General features: G+C 47.3%; 1 protein-coding gene across 10 annotated transcripts in view; it reads right to left on the bottom strand.

The window, feature by feature from the left end:
* The window catches only part of LOC143371065 (glutamate receptor ionotropic, kainate 2), a 92,884-nt gene extending 72,471 nt beyond the window's left edge, over positions 1-20,413 (bottom strand). For 5 of the 10 annotated variants that reach the window (XM_076815896.1, XM_076815895.1, XM_076815893.1 and 2 more), the window contains exons 1-2: positions 20,141-20,411; positions 13,611-13,813 (exon numbers count right to left, since the gene is read on the bottom strand). In XM_076815896.1, the coding sequence (XP_076672011.1) occupies positions 13,611-13,704 (94 nt within the window). In that variant the 5' untranslated portion in view covers positions 13,705-13,813; positions 20,141-20,411. Of the gene's footprint in view, positions 1-13,610; positions 13,814-20,140 lie in introns of all 10 variants that reach the window. The other 5 variants (XM_076815891.1, XM_076815890.1, XM_076815894.1 and 2 more) reach the window with 2 other exon arrangements.
* Positions 20,414-22,665: the final 2,252 nt, after the last annotated feature.

The following is a 22,665-nucleotide window of genomic DNA, read 5'->3' as shown; positions in this document are numbered from 1 at the left end:
TCTCGTTTGCTCCTCCAGATACTTGGCGCGGCGGATACGCTTGTCCCGGAGCCGCAAGATGCGTCGAGTCTCAACGAATACTCATGATGCTTTCCATGAATACGAAATCAGCCCCTCGTAAGTTTCAGCCTGTTCTTCGCCGCGGCGCGTCTAAGCGCGTGAAGCGCGGCGCCACAACCATGGAAATTGAGTTCGCGTCTCCGTCGATCGAGCTCGCGGGGCGGGGGACAGAGAAAGGGAAGTCCGTAAGGAATACGACCGATAGGATTCCCTTTTATGACACTTTGCACGCGACTGTATTATCGAAAAGCTGAACGGTGTAAGCGTTACTATGAAACGAAATGTAAAAGGGTGGAGGAAGGTCTGAGGGGCTCGGAGAGCGCTTTCGCCTTTTGGCCAGTCGATGAATTAGAGGCAAAGGAAGCAGTCGATTTCACAGGAGGCAACGAACCGTTCGAATCAATGGTCGACAATCGACGGTTCCGGTAAGATATTCATGGTAACACCCCGTTGTCGTAATTCATTTATAGAGACCGCCCTTTCGGGTCACGGGGAACGTCCCCCCTCACAAGGTGGTCGTAATCGATTTCTCTATCCTTCGACTGCTCCAGCTGCCAAAGGGAAATAATTATGTGCACGTATACACGTCGGAGCCCATTAAGCCCATCTTTCATTCGATGCTCTTCGCGTCAAACTCGTCAACATGCGGCCATTACGTTGTTATCCAGCTGCATTCAGTTACACAGAAAGCGCAATTACACGCTCGACGGTACGGAAAGCTAGATAAAACTCATCAGAAAGCCACATTCACTTTACAGTCGAAGAGCGCGCATCGTAATAGCCCGAATGGTAGCTAAACACTTCGATAATTAAACAATCTGGAAATGTATTATTAAAGAAACTGGCAGTAGCTACCTTGTTACTTAAAATGGTAATGGAACACCAAACTAAAGCAACGAAATCTTGGCTCTACTCCACATTAATATAGCTTCCACCTCCAGCTACGCAGGAATTAACATTTTTCAATATTCCGCACCGCCGTGGAAGAATAGCCGGGGAGTAACGAATCAGACTTTCATGAGGATTAATAAGTATAATCCACGGACCTATCTGCAGCCTGATCGTGTCTCCGGAAGTGAAGCATGGTGGCTGAATCGATCAAAGAGGCTGAGATAGAGCTCTGATTATTAGAGGATGCACCGGGACATTATACATGACGCAGTAGCCGGAAATAGCGCAAGGGGGTCGATGCACCTGCCAACCAAGGCGATGAGTGTACTCCTGAATAATGCAACGAGATCCTAGATCCGAATTAACGTGACTGCCCTTACGCGCGAGGATAAACGTCCCGAACACACCGGGCAATCGTGACGATAGTGTTCTTCCACATGCGACGTCATTCAAGGGGGATGAAATTCCACCAACTCTCCCGAAATTCCTTTACTTCCACAGACTTCGCCAAGTCGGATTTTTCTATAACCTATGGCGACTTTAAATTGACGAATTCTTCCCTCCACTCTACCTTCAACCCTTCAGAGTTACAAGTTCTTAAAATTTTTTTTTACAATGTTTTAAATGACTTGACCATCTCAACCCTCAAGATCCAATGCTTAACAATTCGACTGACATTAACAGCTGAAGATCTCACGAAGTTACACAAAGTACAATGCACACCTCGGACTATAAATCCAGCAGACTTGGATAAAAGTTCTCGTTATCGCCAGTCCTGTTCCTCCTTGTAGACACTCTATCTCCGAGGAGCGAACAATCGAGTACTAATGACCGCGTCTTGGATGCGGGTGTTTATCTGTCGCTGTCGTTAGATCTGAACCAGTCTTGCCGAGACAATGAGCTTGTCGCAACGTGCCCGTTGAATTAATATTACCGTTGCACAGGGCTTCAACAACAAGAAGCACGGGTCCGTGACGTTTTGCCGTGCTCGGAACACGTCCCGCTCTAGAGCTTTACGGGGAAGCTACGGTTAAGTCGATTAAGCGTAATTCCAGAGGAGGCGAGCCCCGTAAGAGCAAACCCGAGTCGGAATTTTCGAAATCTCTGGCATTTCGTGGCCAGCCACCGTCCCCGCTGACCGACCACGGCTGCTCGACTTTTATCCGTGTTAAACGGGGAGGAGTTACGGTTTATTGGATCGGGGGTAATGAGACGTGGTTTTCAGGGCGCGGTTTCGGCGTAACAGGATCGGCAGAACTGGAAACAGGGCTGAGAGGAGGGAGCGCGAGCAGATTACGAAGCAACGCTTTGTGAAAAAGCTCCTTTGGGATTCTGCGGGGGGTGTTGACGGCGGAGGCGGCGTGGCGCGGAATAAAACACTCCAAGTGAACCGGGGGAGAGTTATACTCCTCAAGAAAACGTTCGAGTGCCACTCGAGCACGGGAGAGAAATTTTGAGACGCTTCGGAAATAAAATTGGCAACGTCTCCATTGGAAAATTGCAGTTCCCGCTTGAAATGAAACAGAAATCCAAGGCCTGCCAAGATGGTGAAGTCGAAACTGTCTTTTCATGCGATAGAGCAGAAGCGTTTTACGAACGTATTACCTGTAAACTCCGTAACGTTACCTCCGACGAAGAAGCAGAAGCTTTTTCATCATTTTTGAATCGCGCAGCGGTTACCACCGTCGAAATTAATTACCAGGCACCGTTCCAGGGGGATGTCCACCCACGAGGACCACGCGATAATTGTAATTTACGAGAGGCGGGGTGTATTAGCGTGACAAGTCTAGAAAAGCCCGGTGCAAGGATGGGGGAGAATTCAAGGGGGGGTCAGAGCGAGGGTGGCAGCCCCTGAAAGCGTGGCCCAACCCGGAAGGAGAGATACGCGGGGGTCAACGTTCCCGATTCGCGACTGGCAAAGATCCAATCTTATCCAGCTCGCGCGATGCATCTTCCGGGAAATATTTGCCGTTTCCTGTCGGGCTTTTCAGCCTAGCTTACAGGGTAGACACTGATCGAGCGTCAAACTGCAACCGTGTCTCGATACTTGCGGTCGTTTTTACTACAGTTTCGCCAATATGCCCGAGAACATAGCCGCGCTGGAAGCTGGGGATACTTTGGGTGGTTCTTTCGCGATAGCTTCTCTATTGATCGATGAAAATGTTTAAGGAGCCGTGATTGATCGCGTTTGTGGGGCTGCTCGGGGACAGAAGCTCTTTGGGGCTAAATAAACGCGCGGCCTGAGCGGATTATACACTGTAATATCGAACGAGTAATATGCGAAAGAAAAGGAAACGAGCAGAATGTTGGCAATGGGAATTGATTGTGGTAGAGGTGAACTGTAGAAGGTATGTTGTAAAATAACGGTAGTTCACAGTGACATGTTAATGGGATCAAATAACTTGCGTTTGGTAATAGAGAGTGAACATTTCACATCTCCACTATCGGATAATAAGCCCCTAACTTACGCATTTGCAGGCGTAGTTATTGGATATGCATCTATTACGCTCTACTGGAATCGTACACGGGATGGTGTATCAACAAGATGGTCAATGGAATTTTCATTAACCACCGACACTGTATAACAGGCCCAGTCGCGAATTAATTGACGAATAGTCTCGGCGTTGTTGCAATCCCGCGAGAACATTCCTCTAATGCCTCTATCGATTCTTCGAGCCGCAACAGTTAAACAGAAATCCAATTAGCCGCTCATCAATAAATAACCAACTTCCGCGGTAACCGCATTTACCGTTTCCACGCTTCCCACTGTCTTTTCACGTCCCAACTGAGACTCGTGATCCGAGCAGTGGGACAGATCCAAATTATGAAACGGGGAACAAAGAAGAACGATTAAAGACTCTAAATAGCTCGAGATATGCATAAGCGAAAGATCCACCGATTCGCACATGAAGGGGATCTCTGCGTAAAATTAATGGTAGCAAGTTACCCTCGAAGCGAGTCAAAGGAGAAAAATCTAGGTTCGCGTGCGATGGTGATTTTTCCACGGGCCAATCGCAGAAAGATGTTTAGCTGGAACGGAGCAATAGTTAGAAATCCGACGAGTTCAGGGGTAGTTGGCTGAAGCCCTCGAGGGTAATCGCATTATGGCTCTCGTGTATGGCTCTCATTACGTCCCCGCCGACACCCCATCACCCCTACCCTTTCCGCGTACCTGGGACGAAGGGGTTGGAGCTTCCTCCAACTGTGGCCTGGCGTCCTCTGCCCCGACTCACCCCGGTTTTTTCGTGGGGGGTTCCTCTCCACCGCGGCCACGGCGATGGCGCAGAGACACGAAAACGAACTGAAAGAGCCGAAGTTAAACAGGATGAAGTATAACCCTATAAACGCCGCGCGTTGTCGTAACCGTGCTTCGTGGAACAATGCGGCTTTCCTTCGCCAACGACCCGACAGCTCTCCGGCGTTCTGTTACGCAAGTGCTCTTTCACCTTTCTTCTTTCTGTTTCAGGCGCTCGCGAATTGCTTCGATCGCGGCCTCGGTGGTTATCGAGTGGCTCGTGCTTCCGCGGTTGCACAGATTTAGTCGAGGGAATCGAATGCTTCGAGAGGTGGCAGGAATGAAGATATCTCTGCTCTTAATTGCGAATTACTAATTTCTTAATTCATTATCCCGCTCTAACTTTTCAATCTTTCTTCAATTTTCTTTCCGTTTATATCTATCAACTTGAGCTGAAAGCCATTACCCCGCAATGTCAGTTATTCAAACCCCTCCTCTTCCCCGCAGTGACTAATTACCCGCACTTTTATACTGTACAATTCGTAACATAAGTTTCCCATGAGTAGGTCCTTCAGAAAGCTTTTAACGATCAATGCGAAAGTCAGCCCCCTCCCTTCCCCCCGCGTTTTACTGAAAGGCAGTGAACTTGGAAGCTGTACGAGTAATAATCTGTAAAAACATGGCCGCTGCCCTTCCCTAATGGTTATAGTTCGGCACAACTGGTCGTTATCGAACTTCCATCGTGGAACAAAGAGTCACGTACACCGAAAGGCGTTCTGCCGATACGATACGTGTAGCGAATCGGTGCTAATAGCGAATCGATCCTGTACAAACGTCACACGGACACCGTTCGAGTCCCTCCAGCGAAAATTTCGCCAAGTCTATGTCTCCCGACTGCGACTACTCTTCCAACCGACTCGTCAATTGACTTTGGACAATGGCCATTGTCCACTGACACATATGTAGCATCGCCGGGCATAGCCCTCTCTTACTGGACTTTATTTCAGCCGCGGAGCATCTTAGAGGCCCAATCGACACGCCATTTGTGTCACAACGTAGACCAGTGAATTGTTTCGAGTAGTTAAAATGCTCGCAGCCAATTCTAGCGGCTGCAACAGTCAACTTCACGAGGGAACATATCCAATTGCTTAGAGAACATTGAGAAATTTCACAAGCAGCTCTAGTAAGCTGAAGAGGTCCAATAGTTGAGAAGCAGGTCGTCCAATATCGTTAATCAAAACGATCCGATCTGCTGTCTCACAGAGACTTGGTTCAGTTTCACTGTCTCGGTATATGTACCCGCCGCGCGGCCTAATCGCGCGAAAAAGTTATCAGACCATTCATCTGCCCTCTCGAAAAAATGATTTCACGGGTCCTGGACGCGTAATCCTTCCCGAATCCTCGCTAATGCTCTTATCTGCCGCAGGATTAACAAGCCTATCGGTGTTCGCCGCGTCGGGCCCGAGATAAATCGACCCAGTCCACGATGCATCGCGCGTACACAGCCTGTCCCGTTATTATCGCCGTTAACACCGCTGATAAGCCGCGCGCATTCAATGCACCGCCCCTGGAGAAGTTAGGCAACGACCTGGCGGATTGACTTTGGGCAATGGCAATTGTTTCTGTGATTCCGGGGGGAAGGTTCGGATAACAAGCCGCTATACGTGCATTAACTAACGAGACGGGGCACAGCTACGAGCTAGATAACGGAAAGAAGAGGCCGAAGGAAATAGATTACTTCGAGAACGAAAGAGAATACGTTCCAAGGCGACTCGATCGAAGCGTAAGGCTTCTTCGACGACCAGACATTGAATTTTTCGATTCAATCGCCCCAACCCCATCGATTTTTTCTTTTCAAACCGTGGCTGCTGAGGATTCGGAGGTGAATCCCCGGTACAATCGATTCTCCCGCGGCGAGACACTTCGATGATGTACATACTTTGGAATTCTGTGCGCGCGACACGCAAAGTGGCCGACTTATCCAGGACTTTTCCACTAGCTCGAGAGATTACTATTGTCACGGACAGGAAAGATGGTGTTCTAATTATCAGATAAATAAATACTATCAAATCCCTGCAAATCAATAAAATGAAAAAATAAAATCCATCCAATGCCACGTGTTTAGAGAAGTATTTTCTTTATTGGAGAGATACGAGTGTTACGCGGAAAAAATATGGAAATAAAATGCCAGCTCGAACCATAAAGCGACAGCGGAACCATTCCACGCGCGTTTCCCTCTGGCCCGCATTAAATATTAAAGCCCACAACATATTTCGGAGATAAACGTTTCCCGTACTGTGGAAGACATTAAAGAAACCCCCGGCGCGGTTCGAGGAACTTTACGACAGGATTTGTGGATAACGCTGCGCATATTTTCGAAGATTCGGATGAGTTAAAAGGCCCTCCCCAACTTCCTGCTGTTAGTGTCCCTTGCTTTCACCTCACGGTGGAATATTTTTCAGAAAACAGAGATTTGCCAAGGAGTGAATGAAATTTGCATGGAGATAAGCAACACTCTTTCTTCTAATTACAATTGGTTGCGATGCAACATATTAGCGAGCTTTGTACACTCGCCGCGTAGGCCCTGAGGCGATGTTCGTCAAAGGGACTGCGTCAGGAATCCGAGGGGTGACTCGAGCATGGTTCAAAGGGCGCAAAGTGGGACTCAGCCTGAATAACGCGTCAGGACAAAGTGAATTAGGGGCGTTGATAACCCTGGCAAACATATTCAGCCGTCTAACATGCCGCAGCGTAGGGTAGATGCACCGTTTGTGGCCATTGCACTGTTTTTGGCCATGTGCTCAATTATCTCATTTTTAAACGGCTTGCAGATCATTATTTTCTGGAGAATTTCACATCATAAATATTTTGTTTAGTATACCGCCAGAAATATAAGGTTACATTTATTGCTTACACGGAAAAATATTATATTTTTTAAGAAGTGGCTAAAACTGGTACAATACCTTAAAGTAGCCACAAATGGTGCATCCACCCTAGTGACGATATCTTCGGAGCTATTGTTACGGCGAAAAAGAAAGCGTTTGAATCTGGCTTCTATTTCAGATTCATCTAGCACTTCTCAAACCGATCTGAAACACTGAATCCTTGCTTGTACCAAGCATGGCAAACCAAGCAAACCGTTAGAATTCCTATCGTTACTTGGCTCAGCCTTGAATCAAACGTTCAACGACTGCTCTATCCTCCCCCCGGTCTCGTGTTCCCTGTAATCGACACGTTATCGAACATCAGAGGGAAGAACTGACGCATGGAAAAGGGGACGAAGCTACAACCTGTCAGCCTGTCTCAATCGTCGACATCTTCGCCATGATTTGCGAAACTAATGGCAATAATCCATCATCGAGCCCAGTGACTGGCAGCGGGTCAATGATTCCCCTCTCGACTTACAGAGTCAACCCGAGTAAAAGCGAGGAGCACCTCCCGGCAGGGAGGTTAATCCCTCCGAGCTGACAAACAGGCGAGACATTTCGCGCTTTGAATATAGCAGCGCGAGGTATTCCAGTCGAAAGGGGAATTTATATGTTGAATGTCTTCGAGTCGCCTTTAAAGCTCCGTGCCTCGCGAATATTTCCCTCTAGGGGAGAGATATTCGATTCATTCAAATTCACGAAATCCCACCCCGTGCCGCCGTCAGATTCGACCGTATCCGGGACACGCGTCCGAGGCTCGTCTTTCTTTACGAGCGAGGGACAAGGCGGACTCGAACAATCTCGAAATTCTTCCGCGAGCCCCGCCGAGACGAGGCTGGTAACCCACTTACATGCAAAACCGTCCTTCCGCTCGGTTTACCTCGTCGTCTTCTGGTTTCCGTTTTCTTCGTCGCGGAACGACGTCCCACGTCCGCGGGAAGGAACGCAATCGACCGAGCGACCGGGGGCATTGTGACGTTTCCGAGGGAAAAACTTGCGTGAAAGTTCCGACGGCCCGTTCTCGGGTGAGAATGTCGCTCGAGCGCTGCCCGGGATCCTCGACAAGGCTGTTTTTTCTCACGAGACTCGTGGGGAAACGCTGCGACACCCGCCGCGTTCGCGCCGCAGAAGGGATTGCTTTGGCGCCGTTTGAGGTGCCATTTCACGGTTCAGGGAATCGGGCAAATAAGATGAGGCGAGGGACAAGTCGAACGTAAGGTAGACTAGAGTAGTGAGGGTAAACAGTAAGAATCTGTGTCGGAGCCAACGTGTGGAAGGAACCCCGTCCCTATGCGGCGTTATAGAATCGTGTAGAGATCTGACTGCAACTCGCGCGGCCCGCAATCGAATCCTCCATTAAGAGACTCAAATGCTATTACCGAGTGCCTTTAAGCCACCAACAGCAACAGTCACAACGCGAAGGAAGTAGCTCAACCCCGTCATCCACGAGATCCGATCAAACATCAACTTTCTCGCGTATAATTTACAAGGGTCGAGGGTTCAGGAGCTCGCGCCAATATTTGCACAGGACGCCGTAATGTTTGCAAGCCCATCGGGGGTGTACTCGCGCTCCCTCGCCAGGAGGAACGTTCCTCCTCGAGGAAAGAAGCCACAGACAGTGCATCGATCGTTGCGGAGTTATCGAGCTCGGCAGTCATTTAGCCTTATTTATGAATGAATAGCGGGAGAAGGGTAAACACCGTTTATTGTTCACCCGCGGCTGGAAGCCCCGGATCGGAGGGTAGGGAAGATAATTTCCTTAAGAAGTGTCCTGAAACTTCTCGATGGACCGTTCCGAGGCTCCTTGGAACGTAATAACGGAAACTAATAGATCGCTCTAACGTTTCGAGGGCTGTTTCCAAGTCAAACGGCATTCGAGGAGGGAGCAGCAAATAAATATCGGCTATTATTCTCGGGGGATGAAAATCATATCAAGCGAGCAACGGAGTAGGGTGGGGTGCAGAGTTACTTATAAGCGTTCGAAAAGTTCGCAGCCACTCATGGGGTTCCAATCCCGAAGTTTACGAAGCTGCAAGTGGCGAGAGGAAAGAAAGACGACAAATGGAATTGAGAGTTGCCAGGCGAGGGATAGGAATTTCTTCGAAGGGCGCGCACGTCGGGTCCTCCTCGAACTGTCGGATCATTGAAAGTCTTCCTCTGTTTGCGTCTTTACTATTCCCGGTTTCATCGCTCGCCATAAAAACGCTAGGAACATTCGTAGAAACCCTAGCAATCGTCTCTGAGCTGCGCAACGAGATTCTTCAAGCAGAAACGATGGTAGTCCCAAGGCATCCAAACAGATAAATTTTCCATGGAACAAGAAACAGTATATCCATGGTCCAGGGATTACGGCAGAGAATTCGAACGCGAAATCCCGATGGAATTCGTGGTGCATCGAGGGTTCCAGGCTCCATGGAGCCGTGACCGCCCCCTTCTACATCCTCCACTTCCGGTTCCACCCTTCCTTGGTTCCTTGCTTGTCTTTTCCGTCCCATTCCACGTGTTTTTCTCCCGCCTTGCCCCCCCATGGAATTACCCGACCATCCCCCGCTGGGTGCAAACAGCAGAAACCCATCGACCCCGGCAGACGAATAGCAACGCGAGACCGGAAGCCTGCGGGGAAAATGGAGAGCGCACCGTTCCGGCATTTACATAGCGTCTGCCGCTATTTTCTTGTGGCTTCTAATATCGCCGTAAGCCCCGCGTGACGCCTGAATGCGGAAAGAAAGCCACGAAGACGCCGTCCTCGCGGAGATTGTTTCATTTCGCGAATATATAGAGTCAGAGTCCAGATTTTTTTTAGAGGACGACGCGATACTCTCCCTGCTCCGCTGATTTTCAAGTCAATGCGTGTTTTGTGGTCGAGCGAACTCTGCGGTCGGGAGCCAGGGATCGGGCGTATTGTGCGGCGGGACGTGAAGGGTTGGGAAAATATTCCAGAGATTGCATGGCGATGTTTAGTTGCGCGAAGAGTGATCGGATATTTTGCTATCTCTTTTGAAAGAGTTATTTTGCTCGCGAAGAGCGACAGTCACCGTCACAGGGAAAGTTTACGGGCGGAGCTGAAGACGCAGGGCAATAAAGGAGGCGAAGAATGTTGAAGATTCGGGAACAAGTATCCGAGAGAAAGTGGCCAGCAGCGACTTCCCTTTGTCGCAGAACTTAGTCCATTTATTCACCCTGTTTGCTCGTTATTCGTCGCCGCGACGCACGAAAGCGGGCGAAAAAAAACCCAGGGGGGATGAAGCGGTGGATTTTCAAGCGAGATTCTTCAAGTGTCCTCGACCCGAACTGGAAACCGCGAGAAAAATGATTCGGTAAGAGAGGGAGCCTGTTTCCTTAGTTTTATCCAATGACAAACCGTGTCTTCGATTTTATGCCCCGGTACGTTCCGCGAATAAAAAAGGAGGGAGATTTTTCTATTACGGAGAAGAGTAAACAAGTTTTGAAGCTTTGTGCACCTCTCACTGTATTCAATTATCGAAAGAAGCTCCTAGGGGCCGTCCATCCCCCAAGAAACTTCCCTCAATTTAAAAGACAAATAAAGTCAAGAAGCTCAGTTGAAATTCATAACTCGATGAATTGCTACCCACCCTCCCTCTCGCCTCTGTGCGCAATGAAGGATATTAAACTTGATTCGCCTCTGAAATGAATTATCCATGGTAAAGAAAAGGGCAGGAAGAGATTCCTCCTCGGGACAATCGACATTCTTTTGCGAGAGGACCTTCGATGTGTTTCAATAAATATGAGCCGGTAGAAAAGAATGCCGGAGAGAAATCGTTGAAACATCTATTATTTTAGGTAATTCGCCGTTTTTCCACCCCTCCCTCCCCCCCCCCCCGAGACGAAATCTTTCGCGAAGGAGGAAGTGCTTGTTCGTTATTCATTCGCCAGAGGCCTCGTCCAAAGAGAAATTCCGAAGCGGTGGGGGTGAAAGCTCGGTCCTATGTATCACGAGTTACGCTGCTGGCGAAAGTTCTCGGAGTAATATCATTCCGAGGTAGTTGAAAGTTACCGAGGGGGTTGCCTAACATTGTCGAGGAACGTGTATATCTTGGACCCATCGGCGATAATGTATTCGCATGGAATCGCCACAGCCAAATATTTTACGAGGGGGAGCGTTCAAAGTGAAACGGAATTCAATTTCCCGGAGTTTGAAATTCGCGATCGCTAGGCAGCCCCATATCTTACAATAGAAGTGCTGTTACAAGGAGCGCAAAAGTTGTAGCCTTGGATAAAGCGAAATCAGTTAATTCTTTGATTCGATTACTGAAATAAAAGGCGGGGCGAGGGGTGGAATAGGCGCTGAAACTGAGGAGTTTAACTGGATTGCTACTTCGTTATGACCGAATATTGGAATCCAATTTTCCAATCTCCTTTTCCAAACTTCCCGCTGCCATTGTCGCCTAGTTGAATGAAAGCCCCGTGGCTTTTTTTTCTCGCGGCGGAACACCGGAGGATGATAAAATCGACGGTTAATTTCGTTCGACTAAGTTAATTGAGACGGAAAACGGGCCAGCAGCCGTTCCTAGCCAAGCGCAGTGACTAACGTTCATTATCGAATGACTTATGGCGGTCCATTAACTGGGCTTCTCGTAGGAACTTCGAACGCTGTTGCGGCAAACGTCGGACCCTTTCAAAGGTTGTACTACTGGAGTGGCGGCGAAGTCACGCAAATTGCGCGGCCAATTTGGCAAGGCAACCGACCAGGGAAAAGCGGCTATGCCCGCCGAAAGAAACGACCGTGAAAACGTTGCGCTCCGAGAGGTCGGGAATAAAACGAGACATGGAAAACCTGTTTCGCGAATTCGATGTTTTTAGACACTCCCGAGCAGAGTGGAGGTGCCAGATTTTATATATTTCAGGATCTTAGCGATGGAACATCTGTAGGGTAAACCAACCAGTGAATGACCGAAATGTTGAATTTATGGACCTTTGAGATTAATACTTGAATATATTTATGCATAACAACAAAACACCTGTCGAAATTGCATTTAAATTTATTTTTCTTGAAATTTTTATAAAAATAATTACTTATTTTTATCGTAATTTAAAAAGAAAACATTATAAAATGCAAAACGTGTAGAAGCCAAGTAAATGACCGCATACTTTTAATAAGAATTGTACTTATTAATGTTTGCATTTATAAACATATAATAATGTTTAAATTTATAATTGACATTTCTTTGCCTACTGGTCATTCACTGGTATGCGGTCAATTACTGGTTTACCCTACGAAGCTTCCAAGATTGATAATTAAGAGATATCCACGGGGAGTTGTTTAATAGAAGACGATCGATTGATGGGAATTGATGGGAAACATTATATTTCTCCGCGATATCTACCTCCACTGTCTAGCGTACAGGAGTTACAAAGCACCGAAGTTTCTGCTATGGCGGGTCCATCCGAAACGCGGAATCCAATTCCAATGGGAAAGCGCGGCGGAATGAGATTTAGCGTGACGTTGGGTAACACGAGGGTCAAAACGTTATGGTTTGAGACAAATGTCGTCTTTTGGCCAGTACGTGACTGAATCTGTCGTATGCACCAAAATCCGTGTTTCATCAATAATATTCCGAACGTGCGAGGTGTTCGACCCCCTCTGAGAAATGATGTTCGAAAATTGGGCGCCAGTGAATTCCGCCCAGGCTCGATACGAACTTGGAATTCTGAGTAAAAGTTTCGCCGATGTAACGTCGCGAAATATACGGGCTATCAAGCTGCTCGCGCGGAAAATATCCAACTCTGACGAATCTTAATAGAATAGGTAGGTACTCCGCTTTCGAATATCGTTGCGTTAGAACCAAATGAATTATTTTTTCTACTGAAACGACTGGAAACCATGGTACAGCAAGCACCGCCGATTTTTATATTAACTACGCTCTCGCACGAGTTACACCTCGCCACGGCCATTGCTCGACAATTACTAAACGAAGCGAGGAAGCTGGCCGGGCTGGAAACTTCCCAGGATTGAATTAAGAAGTTCGATTCATCAAACTACGCCTTAACTTCTTGATCGTTGGAATACTAACGACCCGCAGTTGCGCTATATTTTTCGCATTCCACTGTTCGCGTTAACGACCTAGTGTACTATGCACGAAGCTTGAGGAAAACGTTTACAATGATCCAGGATGGAAAAGTTGTATTCGACAAAAATGCACGGGCATCGAAAAGTTTCCCCGAGGATAGAGTCTATGAGGGAAGAAAAGTGCTTGAAACTTGAAGGGAGATCGTCACGTCATTTCGAAACTTTTCATCGCGCAATACAACTTGCTGTAGTTTCGAGGCAATCGCGGATATAGATCTGCATTATTTTCTCTCGTTTACACGTCTGTTCGTTAACTTCTCGTTCTACTTATCTCGGATAGTAGGATATACTTCGCGCGACACGTTAAGCGAGGAACGATTGGACGGAGGGAAGAGTGCGACGGGTGTGGAGGTGATTAATTTGGAAGGGGCGAAAGGGAGCATCAACGATGCGTTTTTCATCGACTCACCAATCTTGACGACTGAGGGCAGCGCTGCGACGCGGGACGGCAGCTGGAGCAGCTGAAGAATGAAGACGGTGGCTAGCAGGCAGCCCAAATTCATAGCTCATCTCGAAAGCCCACCGTTGCGGCCTTCCGTTGGCCCTTTGCACAGACACCACCGCACGAATTACACCCGCGAGCCGCGACACTTCACGCTCCTCTGCATTTACCTGAAAGCACGCGAACAAAGCCTCAACACGCGCCGAGTTTCCACGAACTCCCGAAGTTTGCATCCGTTTCCCAGCGCCGCGCGATGCGTTCGCGGTGCGACAATCGCGCTCGAAATGCCGGCGTAGTCTGTTAAACAGCGTGAAATTGGTGATTGGTGCATCGCGAAACGCATCCATTACCGTGTATTTCAAATTACTAATGAAGTCATTGTCTTACAGTAGACTTAGAATTTTTGTGAGTTTAAAATGAAGAAAACAAACCACGCGGCAACGTGAAGCGTTCTCGTAGAAGGAGAATATATTCCTTGAATTAACCGGCGATTACAGCGCAGAAGATGAAATTATTAGGACTCTGGCGCAACTGTTATTTTTCTGCAATCGCATATTTGAGCTGATCCATTTGCGTTGCAGTTAAGGTTCTACCGAAAACGCGAACTTCCTAATGGCATGTTGCAGCACATTCAACAAGCGTAATGGCCGATCTGGCAGCAATAAATAATCGTTACTACGAACATTCGCGCAATGAACTTCGGTTTACTGTTGCGTACACGTCGCTTTGCGCTTCGTTACAGATGGACCCGGAAATTACTGTGAATTAGCGCGAGCAAACGCATCTAGGGGGTCGAGCAGACGGTTGTTCGTTACCGAATTATTCGAGCCAACGAGTTTATTCAATATTTCGGCCGGGCAGCGGGAATGGAGCGCAGCGCGCGAGAAATGAGTACACATTGTGCGTTAATGTTACAGCGACGGGGAAAAATCGCGATGGCCCGCGCGCGACCCCAAAATTCACGCGCGAACTGATTCTAAGTTACAATAATAGCTTCCTGTGACGTCCATGTGACGATATCGATTGTGTCCCTATAAATTCCCCGCTGTTTAATTTAAAACGAACGCCCGACCGTCATCGACGTTAAATATTCTCGTCCCACATTCTGCGAATTATTATTGCGAACATCCCAGAAATATTTCCGATGCGTTTCAGAGTAGAACCGAAAGCTGCCAGTTTAGACCGTGGGGCTCGATCGACGAGGCAGTGTTTAAACAACTACTCCGTTCTTAACGAGTCGAACATTAATCCGGTTAGCGAAAGCAAATATTTCCCTACCCCGCTACTGGCTAATTCGCTCGAGAGCCAATTAAAAGATCCCAGAAGGGAATCATAATTTCCGTTCGCTCGTCTATGAACCGGAGGACACTCTTCGCGTCGCCCCTTAGATTGTAAGAAAAATACAAGGAGCACGTTTCTCCCGGCTCGCTTTAAATGGTGGAAAGAAGGAGACTGCGCCGAAGATCCCCGAGAATTTTCATTCTACGTGGATGCACGTACCCCTAAGACCTGTATCGAGCACTTCAAGTCCGATTCAATGTTTCTCATTGGCCCCTGGAACGAGAAGCCGCGACGATTCTGCGAGCTTTGTCGAGAAAATTTACATTTTCCACGGCGCACGAGCGCTCTCCAGGTCGGAATTTATCGCCGCAAACATCGCGCCACGCTTGCCAGGGCGTCGAGTGCGCCGCGGACCTTGTAAAACTGAAATTTATTCGCCCGTTTTCGCGTTTTCGAAATGATTCGCCAAGAGCCAGGCCAATGTAGGTACAAATGGAACGGGTAAATGACGCGAAATGCTCGGCGTCCGGTATAAATGGCCCTGCTAATAACCCTTCTGTACGGTTTATTCGCGATCGGAGTTGCAGCAATTATTACTCTCTACTCTAACAGTTAAAATCGTAAGCATCCTTCCCTATTCAAAAGTCGCAAAGGATCTACCGAAACTTTCCTCCAAAATCCAGTTCTCCCCCATGAATCACTTAGGATCTCCTTAGAAAAAAGGAGCGGAGAATGGCCCTCTATTATTTTCGCTACGATTCGACAAATGGATTTGCCGGCTACCTCGCGGGCCGCAGATAGCGAGCTCGAGAAATTTGTCTAAGGGATTTCCTTCAATTTATTTTACTCCACCCCCGGGCCACGGTATGCCGTGTAAACCAGCCCCGGGTAAGCCACGGGGAACCAGAAAGCATGCGAAGGGAATTCGCGATCTATTAAGCCGCGAGAAGCACTTCGGCCTGGTGAATCGATACTCGCGCGAGGTATAATCACTCCGGATAAAAATACGAGTACCCTCACGGGCAAATCATTACTTCGCGTAATTCCATCGAAATTCTTTTCCCCGGATTCGCGTCCGCCATCCGTCCCCCCCACCATGGCACGTAAATTCCAACGCGGTGTTTCACGTTCGTTCGACATGCAAGTACCTCATTATTCTCATTGTACGCGCGGCTGCTCCGCGAGCCTCGAAAACGAAGTCACGGAACAGCGTCATTGTTTGCTCGGGACCGCGGTTCCCGAAGGCCGGGTTACGCGTTTTATTCGACTTTAATTCAATGTAACGATCCTTTCGCGGGTCAGAACGAGCACCGGGAAGTTGCGTGGCTTCTTTCCGTTCGTCTAGAACTTTAGAAGAAACAATGGAACGACTTTCGACCCGCGGTAATACGACGTCGTATATTCGAGCTGGTTTCCAGCCGCAGACTAGCCGGCGACCTTCTGGATCCGCGTCGCGCTGGTTTTTCCACGGTAACATTGGTACCTACCGCTTGTTTGCCCGGAGGACGTTACTGTTTCGGTAATAACAAGAGTTACGAGTTGCAGCGCGTACGAAGAGAAGGGAAATATTCTAACGATAATTGCAAGATTATGTACTCGAACCTATTGGCAGTGGAGAGTGAGCGATAATATTACTTGGGGAAGTAAATAATTTCTTCTCTTTTCGAATGCAAATTGCCCATCCCTATTAAGGGGGGAGCCTGGTGTAGCGGATTGAAGAAATCGATTTTTTTTTTGCATAAATCAATAGTTGAACATCACGACAATATGTTCCCAAATCAGCAAAACGAAATTCGAAAAATTAAAGCGTATATAGCCGATTTTGCTACGGAGCGCCAGGCTACCACAAAACTTTAGATGCGTTTTTCTCGAAACGACAGTTTCACACTTTGCGGGCAATATTACTCCAAAAATATTCAACCAATCGACTTGGCCTTGTGCACGGATATTTGTGAACATTTTCTTCACAGTACTAAGTTATTAGTACAATGATATTGTTTAAATAAATAACTTTTTTTTAGACATTTAAGGCAAAATTTCGTTGGAAACAGTGAACTTTTTATTCAAGAGGCCGCCATTTGTTCATTTTGCATCTTTTAAGTTTCAAATTTCTTCATTCTGTGCGTACACTCATAAACTAAAAGAAAATTGGTCGATTTTTGGTTTCAGACGAAACCAAAAGACGCTACGTTGCCCGCAGTGCAATAATTGCGTCGCCAACGGACTGGGCATAACTTTGTTATTTGCCGCTCTTTTTTAATAAAATTTTTTTGTTATATACCTTAACCTGTTAATACAATATCCTGAAAGTTTCAGAAAGATCTATCAAATACTTTCTTTAAAAAAAATTCCCGAAAAATGCCTCGATTTTCATTTAGTTACACCAGGCTCCCCCCTTAAGCGAAAGCCAACGTATTGTTGGACCTAAAGTGCCTCGAGTCCCTTTCCCTAGCAATCCCCCTAATCGCGCCATTTTATTCGACGATAATTCGTCGTGACCATAGAAATGTCTTAATCACGCCTAGATAGAGGGAAAAGGGATGCTGATACGAAAGATGGAGAAAGTTCGAGAAATGGAAGAAGAGTTCGCCCCTTCCCTTCCTTTGAATATCTCTCCCTTTCTCTCTCGCTTTACCTATCTGCGCCCTGCACCCTGCTCAACACCTTCGTCAGCCCCCCTCTTTTGTGATTTATGAGTGTTCGAAGTATCTTCGGGAGATAATCTAGAAAGCCTCGGATGAAGAGACAGAAGAAACGTTGCCAGTGCAAACTTCTTTATCCCCTTTTCTGTTTTACACGATGAAAACACGCTTGCTCGCTCAAGCAGACGTAGCGCACGTTAAATATCCTTTGTTTCATGGGGGTTCTAGAATATTGAACAAACGTAGCTTAATGCAGGAAAGCGTTTACAAACAATTCCATTTCTGCGGAATCGGTATTACCCGGAAATTTTGCAACGAGCAAATTCGATCCAGCGTCGCGTCGAGTGATATTTTGCATTGCGGACGATTCGAAATCAAGCACGGTGCGAAGCCGCGATCGAAAATCTACGTTTCAGACGGTCGTCGCGGGTGGCGGGCGAATTTTGCAACATTTCGCACGACCATCGACGAGAGGTGGTTTTCGCTTATGCGGGCGATTCCGCAAAAGGCTCGTCGTCGGATGGTTACGTCAGCTCTTACAATAGCTTCATCGATTGCCAGCATTGTCCCTTTTTTTTTTTATCCGCCGGCCTATCTGGTCACGTGCCGTTCGAAGATTCGGTAAATTAGACACGCGACGCTGCGCGGCGTAGCCGGGTAAAATATTCCAGGATTTTCTGCCGAACGTATCGAACCTCGCGGTCGGATTTCCACACTCTACACCCCCGGACGAAATGTGTTTTTTCCTACTTTCTCGAGTAACGCGCTCCAGCACGCCTCTATAAATCAGGGGCTCGAGGAAAATTACGAGTTTGATATTCTGGGAGAGAGTTATCATCCGTCGACGTTGCCCCTTTTCCGTGACTTCGAATAAAAACATGTCCCAATAAATTCGGCTCGAGCGGGAGAAGTTGGCAACGGTTCGAACGCCGCGGCGGCCCGGCGGAAATTTAATAAAGAAACCGAGTGTTTTCTTTTCGCTTCCAGCTGCTTTGGAATCTGACGTCTCGCGAATCACCGGTACACCCCCGTCGACGGGATCGAATTAAGCTCTTCCAGCAGTCGTAAGGGGGGGCGCAGCTGTTGTAACGCTGCGCCTTTAATCTTCTATTCGAGCGCGGGAAATGGCTGATAACTAGACCCATGACGGCGAATTAGATGAACGATAGCGTTTTATACCCTGATCGGATTACCACTGTCAAAGCAAATCGCGGTTTGGTTTGGATGGCACTTTGAGACACCCTTTTTTTTAGGTCTTTGCACAGCACGCCAGTGACAACGAGGGTAATAGAGGTAAACGTGAAATATTTGAATATATCGAGAAACCAGTGTATAGTTACTTAGGGTAGTTTATGTAATAAGAGCGACACGTGTACTAGTATTCCCAACTGAATATGCTTGAACCGTATCCGTTCGGGGATGAAAAATAACAGCCACAAATTACCTATTCTAACAATAATTGAATCGCGCCGAATGCAGTTCAATAATGAAACTCGTTCCCTCTGAAATTATTATTGGGTAGCCGCCGCCCCACATGTTTGTCGCGGAATAACATATGCCCTCGATGCTGTGTTTCTTTTTCCCATACAGCATCGGGTAATTACGGTTCGTTGCTCATTTGTATTAGGGCCACGCGATGCAATTCATTTGTGCATTGTATTGCAGGAAAAGGACCGAATGGGTCGATTGCAAAATTGTTATCGGTGGCCGAGGCTCGAATACGTCCGCAGTCGTAATTTACATGTGGTCCTCGGCGGTTACGAATGGTCGAACGATATTAAAACTCGAGGCATTGTCTGCCCCCACCTTTCACTAGATGGTCCATCATTAGTAATACAGTCGAGAAGAGAGGATGATCCTCCACGAATAGATAATTCCAAAATACAGAATTAAATTTATGCAAACGAACCCGCGCTCTAAAAAATACGACGTGGGAAAGCGCACGTGTTGAAATAAACTACGTCTGAACAAGGCACGAGTTCATATTTAAAAGCCACCGGAGGAATACGCTGGCGGTACGAAAAACATACCGTAACGTCGACCACCTTTTTCTGAGCAGCTTTATCGACAAAAAAATCAAGTTGGAAGAGTGTAAACGGAGTGAAATACGGAATGACTGAAAATGGTGCCTTCAGATTCATTTAGACCGATCGAGAAGTACTTTGGATGTAATAACAAGCATCATTGGGACACGATTCGAGTACATACTAGGAATAAATACGTTAGAAACTAGTATTCCAGTGATTCCCCTTATTAAAAGCGTTAAAGAGTGTTCGGAAGAATTTCGATCATCGTTAAAAACATATGGGATGCATTTGAAATTCATATAATCCAGCGAATCTATAGAGCACTCTAGCGGACAGATTGCTCAATTAAGCAGGCTCAATCGCGCGAGCATTCAATCGGGGTAAAACGGCCGCCATGTTTAATGGAAAATAAAGCGCGTTCCCTAATGTCATTACAATTAGCGAAACCAGTAGATTACCAAGCGCACTGTGTCGCTTGAAATGCGACAGAACCGCGCAGCGTGCTACTAAAGACTACGGCAGTGAGTGATCGGTGAAGTGTACTTACAAAGTTTTCCCACGTTGGCCAAGCGTCGCCAGGCCCCTGCGAAAACCGAACGAGTAGTGGTGGGATGTCGGCGGATTTATCGATGGGCACGTGGTGATCCGTGAGGATTTACCAATAGGTGGACACGCAGAGGGGGCATGCGTGGTCGGCGTTGGTCTCGCGGCACGCGTAAACATAACCTCTACGGCGGCCAGATTTTCATCGCGGCGACGCAAACACAAACACCTTATCGAGGCAGCGGCCGGCGCGCGACTGCCGCGGGTTCCACGGGCGCCGACCTACGGAACCACCCGAAAGTCACCGAACCGCCACTCGAGCCGGCCACGTGCTCCTGCCTCTGCTGCGCACGCGTATTCCCACGTGCTTCGTCCCTTGAGGAGGTAAGGTAAGTATTTGATCAGTCTTGCCGTTAAAATAACCCATTTCACTTTTCCAAACCTCTGTAATCTGTAGGTGGCTGTACCAGTAAACGAACGCGTACCAGTGAATGGACATTTTTTATTAAAACGAGTCAAATAAGTTCTTAAAATAAGCAACTAATTAATTATAGATTTCTTTTAATTTCTTGCTTCATATCCAAATAATTTCTGCGGCACGTGGAATCAATCGCGCTGCAAAAATAATTCTATAATAGCGTTCATTCATTAGCCTTAAGTGTTCATTTATTGGCGCGTTTACCCTACAGTGAAATTGACACAGTTTCTTTAATGTTTCGGTAGAGTTATTAACAGGAATTGTTTTTCTACTGATTTTTAGTATTATTACGCGTTTTAGGAATGTAAGCACACCGTCATCTTGTTAAATATTGACATCGGCAAGTTTAATAGCTTTCAGCCAAGTCCATTAGACTGTGATCAAACTTTCTTAAACCTTGAGCACGGAATTTCGGACTTTTCTTCGCGATACTTTGAGGGAAACGCATCTTTACTTGTTAGACGCAATACTTGGTGGATTATTTATGCGAGACTCTTCAATATTTATTCTTTAGTTGGTTATTAATTCTTTTCCATTCATGAACAGTGGTTTCTGACGAAGTTATATAACGAAGAAGATTCGATTCCCGGTGCAAACCGTGTAATTATTCCAGAAAAGACCGTTTCCCTCTTTCTGTGATTAAAGGGGAGGTGTAAATTGTATCTAGGGAAAGTAGCAGTATAAGGATTTCCACGTTTTCTCGCCCTGCAACCTTTTTAGTCGCAGCTCGGGGATGCGTAAAGCTCCAGGAAACAATAACGACTTTTCAAGTAACGTCGAAGGAAAATGCAATTTACCCGCGGGGCGGGGGGCGTCGCTCGGGTCGGCGAGCAGCGATGAAACGATGAGTTGCAACTTTTGGTGCACGTTCGCGTTAACTGCTGCAAATCACCTATTCGAGCTGCACGCAGCAACTATCCCGCCTTTTTCCCGCGTCGCAAATTTAAATTGGCTTCCCGCCCGTACCGCATAATCCCTCTCGCTAAATATTAAATGAAACACACCGGCGTGCCGGCCTCTATATAATGTTCCTCCCGGCGAGATGAAAATCCCGCGGTAATTTCGTATCGGTTACGGGAAGGGATTTATAAAGCGGCCGCCGACTCGTTTCGGCAGTTTACGAGAGTTTCAAAGTAGCACGACCCCGCCGTTGGAATTAATTCCGAGACGAATTTCGAAATTTTATACCCGCGTGTAAAAGTTCTGGCTGTTCCGTGGAAAGTTTGACAAATTTTGATACGCATATTGCTTCGGAGCCTGAGGATCTACGGCGCAGGCTGACGTTGGCAACGCGAGACTCTAACATCGAAGGGAAACACCTTCTCTTAAATCATTTTCCTACTGTCGTCATGGAATTTCCGCATGGAGAACTGTTTCATTCTGTCTTTACGCGGGGGGATTTTTTTTGCGGGCGTCGAATGCCCGGGCAGCAGACCGCTGAAAAATGTAAAGTATTTTAGAAAACCTGCCGGGCAAAGACCGCGCTTCCTAAAGCGAGGGAGGGGCGCGCGAAGGACTGCTAGTTATTACCTATTTTACTATCCATCCCCGTGAGCGCAAACAAGGAATACGCGTCGTAAACTCGCGGGAGTTTCTCAGCAACTTTACCCGTGCCTCGGCAACGACTCTCTCATAATGCGCGCTCTATCACCTTGCGATAAATTTCGAATACGCGCGTTCACGTGCCCTGCTCGTATCTTCAGCAGTAACTTTGAGCCGGGGGGTGAACTTTATTCCCCCCAGAAAGTAATTTAAAAGCAGCGGAGAATATGCGCGTCTCCGTTGATTGTAAAGAATATTCAAGTTCCCTAATCAAGAAAAAGGTAGATTCATCCCTACGTATAAGTATCTGCATTTGGTCACCACCTTCTGCGAACATCGAAACCTCTGCCAATGCAATTGCTATGCTGGCAAGAAAACCACTGGTCCCTTAAGCCCCCGAAAGACTGTTGGCCCAATTGCCATCGGACTTGACGAAGCAAGGCTTAAACACAAATTTAAACATGGTCAGCGGCGCCCAGAGCAGGGATTGCCGCAGCGAGTTCAAAGTT

This window comes from Andrena cerasifolii, chromosome 7, assembly GCF_050908995.1.
Source record: "Andrena cerasifolii isolate SP2316 chromosome 7, iyAndCera1_principal, whole genome shotgun sequence".
NCBI lineage: Eukaryota > Metazoa > Arthropoda > Insecta > Hymenoptera > Andrenidae > Andrena > Andrena cerasifolii.
The sequence above is the reverse complement of the archived record's forward strand: the minus strand, read 5'-3'. Positions and strand labels throughout refer to the sequence as shown.